Below are 19,896 nucleotides of genomic sequence, written 5' to 3'. Positions count from 1 at the left end.
GCAGCTGATGCTATGATTGGAAAAAAGATTCCTTGAACTCCCAGTGACCATTCTTATGGGAGAGGGTCCTGGACAAATAGTTTTCTTTCCCTGTTTTGACTCTCTAAGCCATAGAATTTTAATATATACTAGAAAAGAAACCATCTGGAGGAACAAACCCAGTCTTTCCAGCTCACACATCTCCTAGCAATCATTTAACGAGATTTCAGTCATATGTTTGGATCTAAGCAGGTTTGATCTACCATATAGGAACTCACCTGAAATCCTGTTATGCTGTACAAATGTTAATCCTGAGCCTCTGGCCTTATTCATTGTATAATATAAGCCATTCCCTGAAATGAGATTTCAAGGTGAATACTAGAAGTTTTTCAGACAGCACAGCTATACCCCACTGTCAGTCTGCGTAGATTTAAAATGTTCTTTAAATTTAGATGGCTCAGTGTTTCGCAGAGGAGATTTTTAAGAGTTTAGGAAAATATGTGGTTTGGCTCTGTATTCTAGGAGGGGTGGAGAAGAGCAGCTGGCTGCTGCCAGTCTGAGATCTCCCTGACCTGACCTGCTTTTGCAGACTGTGCATCCAGGAGCTGGAGCCTGGAAACTGAGATGTTCCTTGTCAGTCAGGGGGCTGTAAGGACTCTGGCCCTAAGGGAGCTCTGCAGAGGCTGTTGCTGAGCCAGCAGTGTTGGAAAGATGGGTCTTGAGCAAGTCTGCGTAGCGCAACTGCCTTGGGGCTGTGACCTTTGAAACTCGGGCTCCTCATAGACAAACTGGCAGCATACTCTCATGAAGAAAACTTTTTTGGAGTGCAAATTCAGTTCCTTTTGGAAATGAATCTGTGCAAACTCTTAGGTCAGCTGCCTGTTTTCTAGTGAATCACACCTGTAACCTATCTGTGGTTGGGTGTATATACACAGCATTATTTGTGCTGTTGCAATTTACTGTTGCATGTGCTGTGCCCTACTTGGCTGGGAAACCGTGCTTGAGCAGTATTACTCAGCTTCAGCAACAGGAAAACACATTTGCTGTTCCCTGCTGTTCATCACAAACATCACTCGTGATGTCTACTTATGTTTTGAAAAAAGCTAGGATGTGGTCAGCTTTACAACAGTTGAGGCAAACAGGGCTCCCGTGATGCCTTGCAAAATGACTGCTGTCCATTTGGCTGCTTTTCCAGATCTTTTTGTTAGAGCATGAATTGCTATATTATATTATCCTGCTGCCCTCACGAACACTCGGCAGTAATCCCCACAGTGTGTTGTGTGAGACCTGCTAGGGAGAGCAAAGCTGATTGAATGCTGGCTGTCCTAGTGATGAACCCTGCTAATGCAGTTTTATGTGTTTTCAGCTTTCCTCTAGCTGCTACACCCTCTCAATTAGGGGAAAAGTGCTGAATATTAGCATGAGTAAAATGAGGTACAGTCTCAACTTGGTTTGGAGATGGAAGTATGCTAAGTGGGCCAGGGTGTCAGGATATGTATTGGGATCCCCTGCAGATCAAGGTCTAATGGATCTCTATTGTCCAGGTCACACAACACATCAATGGTTTTGTGTGAAGTTCAGCTGTCAGGACCTTCTGTTACCCAGCCTAGGGACTGTTTGATGCTATTACTCTGGCTAATTACATCATAAATACTTCAGTAGCACTATAGTGACTTCAAAGAAAGACAGAGTTTATATTTATACTATTGTAATGGTGCTGAAATTGATAGTTGTGTAGGTACTGTGTAATTGGAATGAGTGCTGAGGCAAATGTTGGTGAACGCTTGTCTGTGTCACAGCACAAAGGTAGATTAATTTGAAATAGTTCTGCTGAGCAGCTACATGTGGATTATTCCCATGCTTTACACAGGAAGTGGGGCACAGAGCAGCATCAGTAGAGTCTCGTACAGCAAGTCTGTGGTGGAGTTGAGAGGGAGGTGTGGGACTGTTGATTTCCAGTCCTGTGCTAATCATTGCAATGAAGTTTCTTCCTTTAAGTTGTTGGGGTTCTGTGCATTGGTTACCTAACATCAATTAAGTGCTGAAGAATAACACCTTGCTCTAAATTTCAGGGTATAACATGCCTTTATCTAGTTTCCAGTAACTGCACTGGGACTGTTTCAAACTATGTTGTTTGGCTTATTGCATCAGTTGATTTCTCTGGGCCAGCTGGAGCAGCTGGTTTCTGCAAGGTTCAGAAGAAATCATCTTTCTAACTCAAAATTCCCCTGATGTTAAACAATGCAAAGAAAAAAAATACAGGCTTTAGTCAACAAGGACCCCATTCTGCTTATTAATGTGTTATAAGAGATTCCTACTACCAAAGAACAGATAGTAAAATTAAGCAACAAAGCCAAAGAATGAGAAAGCATTAATTTACAAATGGAATCCTGTAGCACAGAGATGGACTGATTGGCCCAATCGCACAGGAATTGTGTTGCAGACTCTGAATTCAAGTTGTTTCCTGACTCCTGGTCCAGTCCTTCACCCCTCTATTCTCTTTGCCCTTCTGATCTTCTGTAGCTTAAAGCAAAGCAAACTGTTCAACTTTGTCTCTTTTTATAGCTATTAATAAGAAAACAAATGCCTTTTGTAGTTCTTCCACAATAGAAGTGAAGTGATTGTTATGTATGCCAGCTGGCATTTTTTTGTTAAATGCTAGCATTAATAAGAATTAATTGGATAATTACATAGAAATTTTCTTTCTGGCTCACATCCACATGGATAGTATAGGCAGAAAATTCTGAGCCATAGCAGTGTGGAGTGGAACGTATGAGCAATTAATCGTTTCAGTGAGTGCTTGTAAACAAGCTCAGCTCAGCAGGCATTGAGGAAATCTCTTATGAAATGTGATGCTGTCTTCATTATCCTTTTAAAGGGTTTTGGTGTAGGACCAGGACAGCAGGCAGGATTTCTCTGCCATGCTGTTTGAGTACATCCAGCAGATTTCTCGGGACTTGCAGACCATAGATAAGCATTTAAAAAAATCCAGACCTGTAGTCTTTTATTAAAACTGTATGTTATTCTCATCTTCTGAAAGCTGTTCTTTTGCCTGAGTTTATTCACAAGTATTCAGTGAATTTAGGCAAACGAAAATCTATTCAACCTAGTGTCTGGTTTACTGTTTTAGCTAATATTAAGAGATGTTCCTGTTGTTTTAACCAGAAGCATGTAAAAGGCTGATAACTAAATACTGAGCCCCACACATTGTGAGAAATGCTAAATATTTTGCTTCATTGTGTTGGGAGTTATCTAACAAACCTAAAATCATCTAAAGTTTTCTAGTTGTCAGGCATGTATGCCTGCTGGAGACAAATGGCAAGGTATGGAGCATGTATGGGACGTGGGCCTGAAGCAGCGTGTTGGTGGGATAGGTGCCAGTGTTTGCCTGGCCCTGTGAGTTAAATGCCATGTTGCTGTGTGGGATTAATGTGGGAGGGGGTGCTGGAGCTTGTGGGACAACGCTGTGACCTGTGCAGGGATGACTGAAGAATCCTCCCCACTAGGGACCTGCCTGATGCCTTTACCCTGACAACAGCTCCCTTAAGGAAGCTGTGCTGTGCTATTGGCTCTCCTCTTCCTGCCTGTGCTTTAACTGTCCTCCCAAATGGAGGTTAAAAAATGAAGTTAATGGCTTTAGTTGGAGTCTTGCATGGAAATTTGTCTTCTCCCAAGGGGATCGTGTCACTGGGAATGTGACTCCCTGTAGAAAGGCATGAATGAGGTCTATGTTACCACGTGGTTTGAAAGTAGAACTTATTAAAGTGCTCCAAATGTTTTTTCCAGCTAATGTGGCTATCAAAAGTTATGAAACTCATCTTGAAATTGGTAGCTTCTGTATGAATATGGAACCCAGGTGTCTTCAGTGGGACTCATTGGTACAAAGGTCTGTCTGTGCATACCTCCCCAACTGCATCATGGCACTTGTTCTGGGAAACATTTGCCTTACTTTGCTTCATTGCCTGCTCGAAATCACAGCATGTGCTTTGAGATATGGGGGAATTCACAGAAATAGCATATTTCCTTATTCTTTGCCAGGTGATATGTGCTGTCTAACCCAATATTTTTAATGATGAAAGGAACAGAAATGCCAGAGCACCAAAAGCAGTAAATACGTAGTCCTTTTGGTTAATGTGAGTCAGTGTTCCAGGATAGCAAAGTGTTTGTTTGCAGTGGTGGTTTCCTTGCTAGGCAGTAGCTTATTGTTGCTGTTAGAAAAAACTCAAAGGACGAAGTGGGAAAGGACAGAGAATTTATAGTAGCTTCAATAATGCGTTGATGTCAAAGTATATCTGGTATGTAGCAAGTGTTAATTTTAAACAGCTGTCTTTAGGTAGAAATAAGTTCTCTGATCCACACCTCCTAAAATGCAATCCAGAACTGTCATGTTCAGCTGGTCACAAGATGAGGCAAATCTGCAAGTGAAAGTTAGCAGTAGTGAAATGAACATGAAGAGAGGTGACACAGGCTTGCTGAGGGTGGAACGCACAGTCCGGGTTGAGTTAATCTTGATGCTTCTTGTTTAGAGCATTGTGGTTGGTAACCCTCTTCTCTCAGATAGCCTCCCTGCTCTTAAAGTGGATCAGTGTAACATGCCAGTGGCTTTTGGAATTAGACTCGAGGTCACATTAAATACAGGAGTACAAAATGGGCTACATGTTTTCCCCCAGCCTGCTGTAGGCAAGCATAATATGTACTGTGTATTGTTACTATCCAGTTACCTTGGTCTGCAGTGACTGTAGCATTTTAAGAGTTGTTATGTATTTGCCACATTTACATTGTGCATTATTACCATTGTGGACAGTATTTCAAGTGAGACCTTGTGAGCCCACCCCGTGCTAAGGGTACGGGATTGCTGATACAGTAAGCAAAAAGACCTTTGTCTTAGCTTTGGAGTTGGCGGGGGCAATGAGATGGAGTTCACTTAACAGGAAGGCATAAGATGAAGTACTCTAAATGCTGACATAAAAGAAAATGTTAGTTCTCGTGCTGTAACCAGCTCAAAGAGGAAAGAGTAAGATGGGCAGGGGAATCAAGTACTTCTGAAGGATTTTTTTTTTTTTTTGTCCTTAATTCTGTCCCTCTCTAATAGAAAGAAGAGCAGCTGTCTCAAGGCCAGCGGACATCAAAATCCATGCACACTTCTGCCCTCCCTGTTGTTCTGGCTCTACTACAGCTTGACAGCAAACAAGTTCCCCTTGTGATAATTTAAGTGGGAGTTCTGGCTACTTTAACACCACTATAGTGGGACAAAGTGACTGGATGCAAAGAAACTCTGCCTTGATGAAATTTAAGCAATCTACTGATATATTAAAAATAAAGCAAGCCACCCTCATAAAGGGTTTTTTCAAAGCCTATGGATCTTGATGGAAAGAATTTATTTTCAAGAAAGGTGAAAAACTAAAATCCTTTGGGAGAAAGGGCTGTAACTTAAGAAATTATGCAAAGAGGGCTATTGCTCTAGCAGATAACTTCTGGTGTATTTTAGTTGGTGAATAAAATAAAATTACTAGAAAGGGAGGTTAGTTTTTAGTTAATTAACGCTACAGAACAGCAACAGCCTGTTTTGTGAAGCCTGTCTTCAGGCACACTGATAATATTTAATTCACTAATGACTCAGTGATCTCATCTTGATTGACTGCATTGGTAACTAAAGATTTTTGTGACAATACTTAGTGTTTTAAAAGTTCTAGTGCTTGGTGCAAACCTGTTCTGTAGGAATTGAAGTTACACTTTAAAGAAAGATTTCTGGCCTTGTGTATTACAAAGAAAAAGTTGGCACTATTAAGATACAGCTAAAACCCAAAGGCAAGTAAAACCCCTGAAATGTATTTTAAAGATCTAAGCTTTCAGCTGGTCACATGGTTTTCTGGCACTTGATTAGCACATCTGAATGTGTGGGATTAGTAATAATCTTCAGTGAAAAGGAATACTAAGAGTATTACGAATAGTTTCCAAGTATTTCTTGTTCTGTGCTGTATCTGCTCCGGTTCATTACACATCTTGTTGTTCTGATGTCTAGTTCTCCTAATAAAGAAAAAAGGATGGCAAAAATAAAATCATTATGTTCAAGAAATGCCAAGATATGTTTAAGTCTCTTTTTTTTTTTTTTAGTCAGACCCAGTGTAACAGTAATGACAAGTAAGAAAAAGCAGATCCTGAGTACCTGTTTGATAGTTGGTTCAATGGAGTTCTGAATTGTTTTTCTGGGAGATGTTCAGCCAGAGCTATATCTGAATCTAGGGAGGGGCCGTAAATTTCTCAGCCTTACAACAAAGTTAAAATATAGTGTGGCATGTGTATCTCATGAACCAATAAAGTATGGTATGAAATATCAGCTGCTTAATAATTAGAGATTCTCCACAGTGAGAATCTCATGCGTTGCTTCTGGATGGGTTTGCTTCCTTCACCCATTTAGTATTCCTTTCTTCATCTCCTGCAGTCTCTTTGAACTGTGGAGTCTTTGTACCTTAGGATGTAGGGAGGTATAGTTAAGTTGTGATTGGTTTGTGTTGTGTTTCTCTTCCTGTATTGCCAACAAAATATCTCATATATATCACATTTGAATTATGGTGGTCTTTAAACTGCCTGTGTCCAGTGACAAAATACATGTGTACAGAGTAGGGCTGCTTTGAGTGTCAGAGTTGGTGTGTGAGGAGGAGATGACACACGCTGCTTTTGGTAGGAATCAGCTTTAGAAGTAACATGATGAACTATAAATTACATGTCTGATGTGTGAGATATGGTGAATGGAGTCAAGTAAATATAAAGAAATGTACTCCTTAGTTCTGTCAGATACTCAAGGAAAATAAAACTTAACATGTTTGTTCCAAAAATTTGTAATTTTCTTTTTGTTCAGTATGTTTCCAGAGTAGTTGTCTTGGGTGCAGGCATGGATCTTTATTGGGCATCTCTCCAGTTAGTTTTGTATTGTTGGGTTGCTAGTGCAAAACAAAAATTGACAAGGTATGGATTTTTTTTTTTTTCTGCAGGGTCTGCTTGTTTGCAGTTTCTGAAAATCCTAAGCTTGGGGAGCAAAACTGGATATATTCCAGATGGGCAAGGTCTTTGGTATTGAGCAAAATCTTTTTAGCTTTCTCTTTAGAACTCTGTAGGGCTTAAACGGTGCCAAGAAACTATTTTCTGGTTGACTTGATGTGTACAGTATAGTTACTGTCAGGAAAGTTTTACTTCAGTCTGTAGGCTTACAGTTTTCTGCTCTGTGCCCTTGCAAAAAATGGCACAGTGAGCAGCAGCTATTTGTTTTCCAGATGCATTTAGCATTTCCAGAGCTTATCCTGAAGTCTACCACTCATTTGTGACTCATCGCGCAGAGGTTCCCTTGAGTCCTAAGTTTTCCTGAGTAAAATCAGGCCTTTGGTTACATCTACAACATTAGAAACTGTCAGTTGTTTAATGATTAACGTATTGAGTCAATGTCAAGCTAAGGAATAATTTATTCATAAAAAAGGATTAATTTTGGCAATTAACTGTGACTCAGGGCAGTAGGTTATCAGAACACAACATAGCATCAGTGCTTTTGGATTTGAGACAATCAATAGAAGCGATTTGAGAGTTGAGGGGCAATAGTGGGAAATACAGAAACTAATAGAACTTTTATTTTTAGGTGCCTGTATGTACCACATCTCTGCTGTTGACTGCTCCTTCATATCGGTTTGGTAATATTAGGTGATGCTAAATGCAAATAGACAATATTGTGTGTGGCCTGAAGACTTCATTGTGTAGATGTGGACAGTTACTCAAATATGTAAAATGAAATTTCTTATCAATATGTTTAGGTTGCATTGTCCCTGTGCATAATTTCCATGTTCCTGCCCTTCTCCTTCAAGGCCTCTTCAAAGGCTTTTCAGTTCCAGAATTCTGTGAGTGAGGGGGAAATGAGATAGCAACATTTGTGATCCATCTAGTGTATTCATACACTGAGCATAAGGATGGGGGTGGACAGGCTGTGAGTGTTGCCTCTAAATACCTGGAGTGAGAACATAGATGTGGATGACATCTCAAACGGCTCCAGCTGCTGCTGTGTAATTCCACTCTTATTTAGTAGGAGGCTTGTAAACTGTTTTTGACTGAAAGTGTCTTCTGTTTAAAAGCTGTTTCTAACACTGACGCTAAAGGGGGGACTGCACAGACAAGGGCCATCACACAAATATTAGCAATAGGTTGATACTATTAGTTTCTGGAAAGCATCTGATGTCTAAACATAGGGGTATTAAACGAATAGGCTTGAGGAGATTTTGGCAGGGACCAGAAGAGCTATTCTAATATTGTTATAATAAATGAATCATAAGTGGGTTGGGAGTTGTAGTGCAAATGCACTTCCGTTGACTTTTTAAGATACTGGTTTTTGGGTACTGCTTTTACAGAATTACTACAGACAAGAAGGTGCAAATAGGCCTGAAATGACTGAAACTGCCAGGAAAATGTGTTTAGGTCGAAAATCTCTGCCAACGCTACCATGAACTTAGATGTGATACTGGTGAGAATAAAAGTGACAAACATTGAGATTGCAGGAATGAAAGCATCTTTGACGAAAGATATTTAATAAGCTAAATTTTAGGATAATGATGTTGATACTAAACTAGGGTTTAATCGTTAGCAGGATGACTATGAAAGGCTTTTTATCTATCTGTTCTACAAAACATACACTTTGTCTTTCATGGCTATGTGCATTGTGCTAAAGAACAGAGCTGTCTAGAGACTACTTAGACCACTCCTCATCGTTCTTTGGGCCTGAATCACAGAAATGAAGGTATTAAAGATCTCTTTCAAATTCTAAAACAACTCATGCAATCATTCTGCCTTTGTCTCTAACTTTTCTACTTCACCTTATCGAAGGCTAGAAAAAGAACTTTTGCTTGAGCAGCTAGCCTGTGCTGCTCTCCTTCTGAGCCTTCCTGCCTGAGTTTCTTTCTCAATCCTATCACTCGCTTTCAAGATTCACTACTAACATATCGTTTTTTCTCTTTTAGAAGTTACACTTCCTCGGTCACTAACTAGTACAAGTCTTTGTGTAGCTATTTAAAAAAAGAAGATTTAAAGGTGCCTGCATTTGGAGGACTTGCTTCTCTTACTTAAATATATGTATTTTTAACTTATTTTAAATTAATATTCATTGATATGAGTATAGGCTTTGTAGTTCAGTGTTTTCACACTAGGTGTCAATCTACTTGCGTATGTAGAAGTTGCTGTCTGTTTTTGCCTTCTAGATACTTCTTCCATCAACTGCGCTAGTAGAATCCTGTTTTCCACCTACTTTGCAGGGAAATCAATAGCGTGAGAAGGGGTGAATTTAAATATCAATTTTCTTCTGGTGGTTAGTATTGAAAAACACTTTTTCCAAGTAAAAGAGCAGTTTGGGAATTGCCAAGTATAATTAAAATCTTTGATTTCAATAAAACTGGTTGACAGCTTTAATTGAAAATGAAACTTCAACAACATGGAAGCAGAAGTTGGAAAGACTTAGGTAGAAATATTTTTCCAGTTGCTGAACAGCACTTTAATATACCTATTAATATTTGTTGCTAATGTCTGTTCCTTGCTATGTGAACATTTGCGGTACTGAGTTTAGTAAAATGCTGAATATTTGTATGACTAGTCTCTCGTTAGCCATGTAGAATTTCTTCTTGCAAACAGAAGTTTTAAGTTCCCAGAAGACAGAGGCTGCAGAAATATGAATGCTAAGCTAGAGGGAATTATAGGTGGGTGCTTATGTCACCCACCTCTGCTCTGCTTATTCTATTCCTGTAGCAGGCAGTGTGAGGGATATAAGATGAGCCAATTTAAACTTAGTAGGAACACTGCCATCATAACACCGAGTATGAGAGGGAAACTTGAGTGTGAAACATTTGGAAGTCTGAAAACATTGATTATAAACATACATACAATTTTGTCTACTGTCTTGTATAGAAAAAAAAAGTATAATTCATAAAAATGTGGAGAAACTTGTTTCAGTCCTTATTTCTTAATCCTTTTCCCTGTTTTCAAAAACTGTTCTTGCAAGGTCTTATTAAAATGAGATCTTTGAATTAAGGTGGAACAGTGTGATATATTGTGGTGTGCTTGCAAAACACAATACAATTTTAGGCTTTTTGTAGCAGACATGACAAGAGGCATCTGAAGTCCATTTTAACATAGTATTCACCTACAAGTCGAGAGATGCGAGTCTTAGCTCACATCTGCACTTAGTTAAGGGTGAATGTTCTGGAGGTGTCTGTGGCTGATGGAGGTACTTAATTCCACAGGAATCCTGAATTTTTTCAGTGATTAAGTACTATTTCTGAAGAGGTAGGAGGATTAGGAAGAACAGAAACCCTTCAAAAATCTATATCTCTATATCTTCAAAACCTATATCTCCTCTTTTTTCCTGTTCTAATTCAAGAAATCTTGCAGGGGGTGGGGCGGAGGGGGCAGGCAAGAAGCTGTCTGAAGTATTTAATACAGTGTGGAAGTCAGGGCGTCAGCACCAACCATTGTACTCTGCAAATCTGCTGTTTCTGGTCTGTGCTCCTGGCTAATGTAGATGTAACCACACTGTTTCTAGTTAGCCTGTTTGTTTTAGTACCGAATACCATTTACAAAAGCATTTCCCATCTTGACATTGCAGAGACATTAAGAGGACTGGGAAATGTTTGAGGCTGGCAGCAGCACAGGTAGAAGCCTCTGACTCCCACTGTTTTTTCTCCGTACCTTAAGTAGTATCTTACTCTGAGTAACTGTTAGAAGTGAATGGAACTAACTGCTGCTATGAAGGCTACTGGCAGAATTCAGTGAGTTATGCTGAAGTTTCTAGTTGCAGGGCAAGTAATAGTAGTTGTAACATAATGAGGAAGGGAGTTAAATTGTTAACGTCTTTCATTGTCTTACAGCTCCAGTTTTGTAGCAGGCCTTCTCTGCCTCTTCTGAAAATAGCCTGGTCCATTTTTAGATACCACTAAAATAGCTAATTGGTCTAACAACTTGCGTAATTTTTTTGACAAAGGTAAATGTGGTTCAGTATAATACTGTTGCTAATATGCTTTGTCATCTCCACCATCCTGATCCTGGCTGGTTTCCAAAACTAGAGTTGCCTCGTGTAAATGGCTGTGGAGGTTTTCCCTGGGCCAGAGGGCCTGTCTGGTGGGTTGGAGCACTGTGTGGCATCTCCGAGGTACTGAATACTGCCGCCCTCCACCTGAACTGCCTGACAGATTGCAGCATGTCCCAGCTTGAACCCCAGACTTAGAAAGCTCCCCCCCCCCCTCAGTCAAGCACTGGTTTAAACACATTTTAATTAGTGTCTGTGTAAGATGAACTTGGCCATAGTTAGAAATATTCAAAGAAATTACTTCCAACTTGGAGATGTCTTGGGTTATACTCTAATGCTGTCAGATTAAAGCATTCGAACAACAGTAGTTCTGCCCTTAATATCATGCAGGAGTCTTCTTATAATTTGGATGTACTAGTAGTGGGGTATACCAATGTAGGTAAAATTCTTCTTCAAGAAGCATTACATTGTTTTTTGCATGTCCCTACTTGTTTGGATCAGAGTTATTATTTTTCTATGTCTGAATAAATGAATGGAACTTCACATACTTGTAAATGTAATATGCTTTATAACTTCATCCTAAGCAATTGCATTAACTACCGAATTCTTCAAAGCTTACAGTGCTTTGCTTGGGGCAAAATGAAATACCCTATGATTTTTAAATATTTTTTGGAGTAAATATCGGTACTTTATCATTAATATAATTATTTTTCAGGATTTTTATACGTCTTTAAAAATTGAAGAGGTTAAAAATTCCACACATCACTGAAGAACCAGGGCTGGCCAGCATTGCTAGTAATTTGGAGACCTGATGTATTGTTTAGAGATTCCTGGAAGGTGTATAGTAGAATGTGGCTTTGTAGTTGTATTTCATTTTTGTGTGTGTGTGTTATTTCATAGGGCTTAATATCAGTTGAAAAGAGAATTTTACACACTGAGTTGCCATTCCCAGGGGAATTAACTGAATAGGGCCATACTTTGTTGCCGACTGATATGAACCCCATTAAACTTTGCTAACTGCTGCTGTGCTGAGAGCTCTTTCTAACCCATGGGGTGAGTGTAGAGTCACTCGGGCCATATGCTTTGGATACTGGTGTTAAAAATAGCTATTGAATGTGTATTATTTTAATGTAAATTTGTCTCAAATACCTATTAAGTGGTGAATGTACATAAAGTAATAATTAATGAAAAATTATTTGCTTTAAAAAAAATTCTTTTGATCAGCTGGAATGATTTGTATCTTCCAGCCAGCGTCCATCATGCAGTTTCATTATCTGAAAGAATTTTGCCATAAAGGAAGTGTTTTGCATTCCTTAGCAAACATAGTTTCTTCCAGAATTCACTGAGGTGCCCTGAAGAACAGTAAATAATAAGTAATTGCTTGGGACTTGGACTTTTCTTTAAAACTGAATTTATTTTAAAAACGTGTCAGGAAAGGGTGCAATTTGAATGTTACATAGTAACATCATAGAGATTTAGGTGTGCCTTATCAGGTGTGATACAAAAATCCCCAGTTTAAGAGCATTTTACTCTGTAGTAACCTACAAAGTGATTTCTGTAGATGCACATGAGTGATTCTTTTCCTGTACATCCTCATTTGAAAGCGTACATAGTTCTTTGTTTCTCTTGCTTCCACATTTAAGTGTATGGATCAAAATGAAGGCTTGCTCATCTTCACCTGTCACTTGATCTTCCATCATACAACAGAGCTGTTCTGTCTTTGGTTTTACCCTTGGTGTGAGACTTCACTGTGCATGTTTTATTCCTGCCATCTACAAGCTACCCAGCAACAAAGTAACCTCATCGGGAGGTTTAAGGTAGTGTCTTCCTTAACCACAGACTTTTCTGCCAATGTTCATGCAGACTGTGGTGGTTTTGAGCATAATGGTGAAAACCAGAGGATGTGAATGCTGACGTGTGGCAGAGTGCTGCTGTAGTAAGTTGTTCTGTCTTTAACTGTGCGTATTTAGGCACACTATTACTGTTCATACTTGCTTCTTGCTCTATCTTTACCGCATTTAACTCTGCTTGAAACAACTTCTTGTTTTCCCTCTGTCCTTTTTGCTGATGAGTAGTTCTCTTTTGTCTTAAGTACTAATAGTTCTTAAGGAAGAAGCATTGTGCCAGCTGCATCCTTGATGCACTAGCCAGGACCTGTGATTTTTGACTGTCAGAGCTTGCTAATAGCAAGCAATGTAAATTTGACCTGTGTTCACAGTGCCCAAATTGTGCAATAGAGCGTGTATGTGGCAAGGTAGCCTTGATTTGTGGGAGTAACAGTAACAGAGATGGAGGTAAAACTGGAGGGACAAGAAGATTTTTCTACATATAGATGAATTGGAAAGCTACCCGTTATTCTGAATTAAGTGCTTTTTGCATGCCCCTTAGCATCTGTGTCTGTGTTTGGGTCTGGTGTCTAGCCAGGTTTCTATGAGAATTGTGTGGCTGGTTTATGTTAAAACTGTGGCCATTTAACCATTTTCATCCCATGTGCTCACAGTAAATTGTATTAAAACTATATGTAGAGATCCAGGCCTGATCTGTTTATGCATAGTTTTCTGTTCCGGTAACTTGTTCTTCTTAGGGTTCTCCCTGTTAGATTTTTTTTCATTGCATCTTTTCTGCATCTTCTAAGTAGAGGTTATGTACATGTTTAGGTATAAAGAAATTTTTATTATCTTCCAAGTGCCCTGTTGCTTCAGGGGTTTGTCGGTTTCCTAGTTGGTATTTGCTGGTCATATCAGTGGGGTATCAACTGTATATTTGGGAAAAATGTATGACTCTGATTTTATTAGGAAAAATATGTTCTGCATTTTGTGAAAGGTAAGAAACTCTCATCCCTTTTATGCAATTCTGGGATGCCATCTGACCTTTTGGATCCATGAGTGCTGTGGTTTTTGGAGAGAATCTGCTCTAGCACTTTGGAGTGATCATTCTCTGTCTCTGGACACAGTGAAGGAGAAGTAGGTAGGCCCAGCACTGTCACTCAACCCTGAATGTGTGGAGCGGACTCTGAAGGTTTTTTCTCAACCATCAATTACAACGTGATTAGTTGGGCAAGGGTTTTGGCTTTGTTGTTTTTTTTATTGTTTTACCGCTGCTGTAAAAGCAAGTCAAAGCAGTAGATATTAATATTTAATTAAATATTCTGAATCTCAACTGTAATCACACTGCTTTTTGTCTGAATTATAAAGGGTGTTGCCTCTTCAAGTTCATACTGGATTTCTTTGTCAAAGAAGCTAAATCCAGGTTTCATAAAATGATATACTTAATCCTTGAGTGAGTTACACTGATATGCTGACCAGTTGTATGGGTATATTTGGGTATATTTGATCAGGCTCTTGGGTTAAAAGTTTTTATAGATTAATATCCTGATTAGGAAACTATTTAAGTGGGTGGTTAGCTCTCATAGGCCTTCACTGAACTGATTCTTAACATACCTGGAGGATGAAGCACTGTTACAGCTGAAATAAGAAATGGACCCTTTGCTGTTTATGAATTTTGGGGCTTTGTCTTCCCAACTTAGAAGGTTAAGTCATGAAAAATGTCCAGCAAATAAAACAAAAATGGGGTGGAAGTAATTATTTTAAAGCTGAAATGCAGGGTTTTGGGGATAAAAAGTTAAGAAAAGGTGGTAATGTTTTTCTACATACTGTATCAGAATATATGGATAAATAAGCAAAATTGCATAAAGGAATGTGCTGGTTTGGGCTGGGGTAGAGGTAATTTTCTTCACAGTAGCTAGTATGGGGCTGCAGTTTGGATTTGTGCTGGAAACAGTGTTGATTAACCCAGGGACGTTTTCATTCCTGCTGAGCCATGTTTACCCAGAGTCAAGGCCCTTTCTGCTCCTCACCCCAGCCCACCAGAGAGGGGCTGGGGGGCACAAGGAACTGGGAGGGGAGACGGCTGGGACAGCTGACCCCAACTGACCCCAGGGATGTCCCACACCACATGGCGTCATGCTCAGCAGCTAGAGCTGGGGGAAGAAGCAGGAAGGGGATATGTTCAGAGTGATGGCATTTGTCTTCCCAAGTCACTGTTAGGTGTGACAGAGCCCTGGCTTTCCTGGGGATGGCTGCACACCTGCCTGCCCATGGGAAGGAGTGAAGGAATTCCTGGTTTTGCTTTGCTTGTGCTTTGCCTATTAAACTGTCTTTATCTCAAACCCATAGGTTGTTTCTCTTTTACCCTTCCAACTGCCTCCCCCATCCCACCTGGGGGAGTGAGCGAGTGACTCTGTGGGGCTTGGTTGCCAGCTGGGGTTAAGCCATGACAAGGACTAAAGGTTGTTTGTATCACTAAAGCAAAGGGGAATGAAAGAACACAACGCTTTGTTACCACAGTAGTCAAAGATCTGTCAATACTTGAGTTATGAAATCTTGTTTCCATTGTTTAAACAACAACAAAAAAAAAGCAGGCAAGACTGTAACATCCTGTATTAAGTTTAAAGCCAAAATGTATGTACTGCTTTAATTACATAAAAATCCTTTTGCTGCTTTATTATAAGAGGAAAAGGTTTTTCTCTTATTAAAGTTGAGATACATTTTTTACTTGCAGGCACCTTCATAATAACTCTTACAGTTCTTACACTTGAAATGCTGTGTTTTTGTCATGTAATGAAGGAAAAGGAGAACCAAGTTAAATGTGGGAACTTTTAGCTTGCAATACAGTATTGTTGCTTTATTGATGCTACACAACATACATGGAGAATTTCATAGACCTGCAGGAGAGTTCAACATATGTTTCACTTTAGTTTTAATCAAAGTCTGGGGCTAAATTCCCTGCATTGCAATGAAAACTGATTCAACAACTGTGTACTGGATTTTTAATGGCACTAGAGGTATTTAATTCTTAGCATCAGCATTACAAGTATTCACTGTCTAATGAATTGCTAGCAGAAGTCCTTGGTGACTGGTTTTTGACATCTATTGACTTCCGAGTACCAGGGTTTCCAGTCTCGTGGAGGAGTGTGGTGTTCCTAGATAACTTAGCATGTGGTTTGGTATGTGTTCCCGACAGGAAATGTGCTCTGGTGATAAAGATAGCATTGGTATTCAAGAGTTCAAGGTATGTTTTGTCTGACCCTGATCTTTAAAAATGCAGGTCTTCTGAACTGGAAACCTAGATATATTTGAGAATATGTTCTACCTGGAAGTGTCACAGTAAGGATCTAGCTCTTTATATATTCTTGTCTACACTATGTATAATGCAGGTGTTGTCCCATGCAGGATGTATCTTTCCATCTGTTGACCCAATGCTATCAGTTGTGTTTCTTCAGACACCTTTGCATGTGTGTGTTCTCTTAAATTTTCAGGGAATACTAAGCTACTGATTCCTCTGAATACAGGATAATGAGTATGATGTCAGAAATGAAACTATTATTTTGCACTTCTTGTATTGCTATGATATGTTGGATGAAATGCCAGTCACTTCTGCTTGTTGGGGCTATAAAGGATGAAATCCTGATTCTGTGCCATTGGAAAGACTTCCACTGATTTCTGCAGGGTGAGAATTTCACACAATTGGGCTCTTCCTACAGAGAGTGCTCTGGCACAGCTGTCTTCACTGAAAGCAGCATTGCTCCTGAAAGGAGTGGCAAGTAATAAGAAGACAAATAAGAGTGCATTATCTTATCTAGTATAGGTGGAGTAGCAGAGGACTTTCACAGAGGTGAAGTTATTCCCAAGTTATGTGCTGAGGGAAGGCGGGGTGGGTATTGGCACGGTGGGGATGCAGCCTGTAGGGTTGGGAGAAATGGTAGAATTAACTGTTTATCTAAGACTTACTCAACTGCAGTTCATTCTACTGAATTGTGCCTGTCCAGCCAGGGACAGTTACACCATTACAAATCACATTTTTTTACAGAACCACTGTATTTTTCAGTTTCCAGGGAAAGCTTGTTTTTCAGAGGAGATAGCAGGTTTTGTACAGTAAAAGGATTTGTAGCTTCCGGTCATACCTTCTGCTTTTAGCAGTCATAACAGTTAATAAGACATGTAGAAAAGAAGGTGATCAGCTAGGACCATTGAACCCTGCTCTGAAAAGTGGGGATTTCTCTACTTTTGCTGTAGATTTCCACCATGGTGCCAGTCAAGTAATTTAGACTAGTCTTTGCATATGTGATCTGTCTTTCTCCTTTTACTGGTACCCCATCTGAGACTTTGGAATGTGACTTGCAGAAGGGATGTGCACTGACCTCCTCCTTCATCTCAGTTACATCTGTTAGGTGAAATTTGTCATCTAATCATAAGTATTTTTAAAAATCAGGCCTCGCTTATCTCAGAATAGGCATTCTATTTCCTGAAGACTTTTAGTGTCTTTACCTGAAGCCAAATCTGTGGTCTAACACCCTTTCCATCTGATGTACACTATATCCTGAATTTCATTGCAGCTGTTGCAATGTAAAGCTTGCATTTAACTGATACGATTTATATAAAGTGTTTGGACTATTTTTTCTGGACAGCAAGGATGCTGGAACATACTCTTGTTTTTCCGAAGTGCATGATGATGTGAACTGTTCTGACATGAATTCTGCAAAATTATTTTTTTAGAACAGGTGTCCCCCCCCCCCCCATACTGCTAATATTTGTAAGCTTGTCTGACTCTTCCTCCTAAATTATTAGTTTTGTTGTTTTGCTTCTAAGGTCTTGGTGTTGCTAAAAAGGAAAGCATCTTTTAATCTGTTATTCTCTATGCACCTATAAATGGCCAAACAGGCCTTCGTGAGCAAGTTGAAAGAGTGTGAGTGGCACCTTTTGAGAGGTTTTATTCTAGGAAACCTGCCAATCTTTAGTGCCAGCATTTCAACTCTCTGCCTTTGAAAAATCTTTGTCACTGGAAGCACCAAGTAACTCAAAGTTTATTTTGAAATGAGTTACTTGAAATGAGCTATTTTAAATACTTAAGTTGTTTTTGTCACCTTGTTAAGAAAGTAGTAACTTCAGACTGAGATCCTGAATCCTTTCTTAGTGTGCATGTAAGCACTGCTGAAAGTCAGGAATGTTTTAGTTAACAAGGAAAGGGCCAAAACCTGCACACAGGTGATCACCATCACAGGAAACATCCTGAGTCAGGAAAGGAATAATGCAGCTGAGCATCTGTGACTATACCGGTGAATTATCCCAGTTCTGTGGATTCTGTTGGAAAGCCCTTTCTGCTGGGTGCATGTAAGCTTTGCAATGGAAAACAAAACTGGTTTCAAAATGGTGAGTCATGACTAGCCTGCTAGCATTCACTGCTCATCCTTCTGTGTGTTAATGAGGCACTGGCAATTAGCCACAAAACCTAGGTTTTGTCAAGCATAATATTAATGAGGTAGTTGTACATAATAAATGTCAGTAAAATTAGCTGCTGCTGAAATTACTGGCTTTCTAGGATTTATTTTTTTTTTAGTTCTCAATTCACCTCTGAGCCCCTGCAGCAGTCTATAGTGTGAAAGTGATCAGAAACAGATCTGCCTGCTTTAACTGTCTGGGCAGAAGGAAATTTCAAAAAAGGGGGAAGGGAGAGAAAGAGAATGGCATAAATTACAGAAAACAAATGAGATGTTTAATAGTTTTTGACAGCCCCTGAAGCTTGAGGGAAAGAGGAAAAAAATGGGAAGATTTACGAGTTCAAGAACATATCTGTACTTTGCCAGTAATCCTCTTCTTACCAAGCATTTTACAAAATATCAAAACCTGTTGTGTATTAAGAAATTACAACATATTACTCTTACTCTGCTGTTATAAACTACCTTTGTGAGAGACAGTTGTTAGGTGGCAAGGTGAATTGCTTGGGCAATGCTCTTGAAAAACTAATACTTGATATGCTTAATTATATACATAAAAAGCAGAGAGCTGATTTGTACCTAACACTGCTTCTTTAAAAAAAAAGTCTTAGTGTTTTATTATTAAAGCATGCATTCTTAGTTCATTGCCCATAGTTCTTCTGAAAATGTGTCTTTAAACAGTTGAAGGGAAGCCAAACAAGTTATTTGGACTAGAAAATATTAGAGAAACTCAGATTTAGCTACTTGATACCCATGTTGAAGGAATATGCAGTTATTCTAAAAAAGGATCAGTGTGCTTTCTGAAATGGAAGTTCTTTGCAGTGAACATTTCCCAGCTCACTGCACTCCTCATGAGTTGGAGAAGCATTTCCTGGGTATGTTAGCATGTTAACTTAAACATCTTTTTTTTTCCAGCTTGCCTCCTGGTGCATGTTTCTGCTCTGGCAGCTTATATCACATGAAGCATAAGGGACTAATAGGAATTAACAATATCTATTTGAGAATACTTGACAATAGTATGGAGCAATTGTCTTCCAAAGATGGTTTCCTTGGTTTGCGCTTTTTTAGATGTATATATCTTGTAAGTAGTCATAGATATTTGTTTAAATTTTGTAAAATCAGAGGTCAAGTCTATCTCACTGTCCTCATTAGAAGTGTTACTGTTGACTTTAGTATAAATAAGATGCTGTTTTCAGAGTTCTGCTTTTATTCTAGTTCTTGAAGTCTGAAGCTCTCAACACCAAAAAAGTGCTGCTAAAGGGCAGATTCTAATGAGTCAGCAGGAAGATGTCCAAAACTAATGGAACGTTTAGGAGGAAAGATGAAGCTCGTTATCCTCATAATAATAATATTTAAAAAATCATTAAATCTGCTGGTTTGCTTTCTGTAATTGGTAACTGAAGTAGCATGTAGGATAGCTGCCTTGAGAAGGTGATAGTTTAGGGTTCCAGTCTGGGTTTATTTTTGTCAGAAACAAGAAATTTTTTTAGAAAAGAAATCTCTCTATTCATTTTATCACTGTAGCAAATAAACAGGAAAATATTTTTTAGAGAAAAAGTCTTAAAAAACCAGGTATAATAAAAATATGTAGTACAGC

The 19,896-nt window shown here is 39.2% G+C and overlaps 1 protein-coding gene across 4 annotated transcripts in view; it reads left to right on the top strand.

Moving 5' to 3' along the window:
* Positions 1-19,896, top strand: part of ACYP2 (acylphosphatase 2) — a 45,441-nt gene that overhangs the window by 15,336 nt on the left and 10,209 nt on the right. The window contains exon 4 of one of the 4 annotated variants that reach the window (XM_064446908.1): positions 5,072-6,045. The exons of the other annotated variants lie outside the window; for them this stretch is intronic. Within the exon in view, the coding sequence (XP_064302978.1) occupies positions 5,072-5,183 (112 nt within the window). The 3' untranslated portion in view covers positions 5,184-6,045. Of the gene's footprint in view, positions 1-5,071; positions 6,046-19,896 lie in introns of those variants that run through there. 4 annotated transcript variants of the gene reach the window in all.

The sequence above is a fragment of the Phalacrocorax carbo genome, chromosome 3, assembly GCF_963921805.1.
Source record: "Phalacrocorax carbo chromosome 3, bPhaCar2.1, whole genome shotgun sequence".
Taxonomy (NCBI): Eukaryota; Metazoa; Chordata; class Aves; order Suliformes; family Phalacrocoracidae; genus Phalacrocorax; species Phalacrocorax carbo.
Note: the sequence above shows the minus strand (reverse complement) of the source record. Positions and strands in the feature narration are given on the sequence as shown.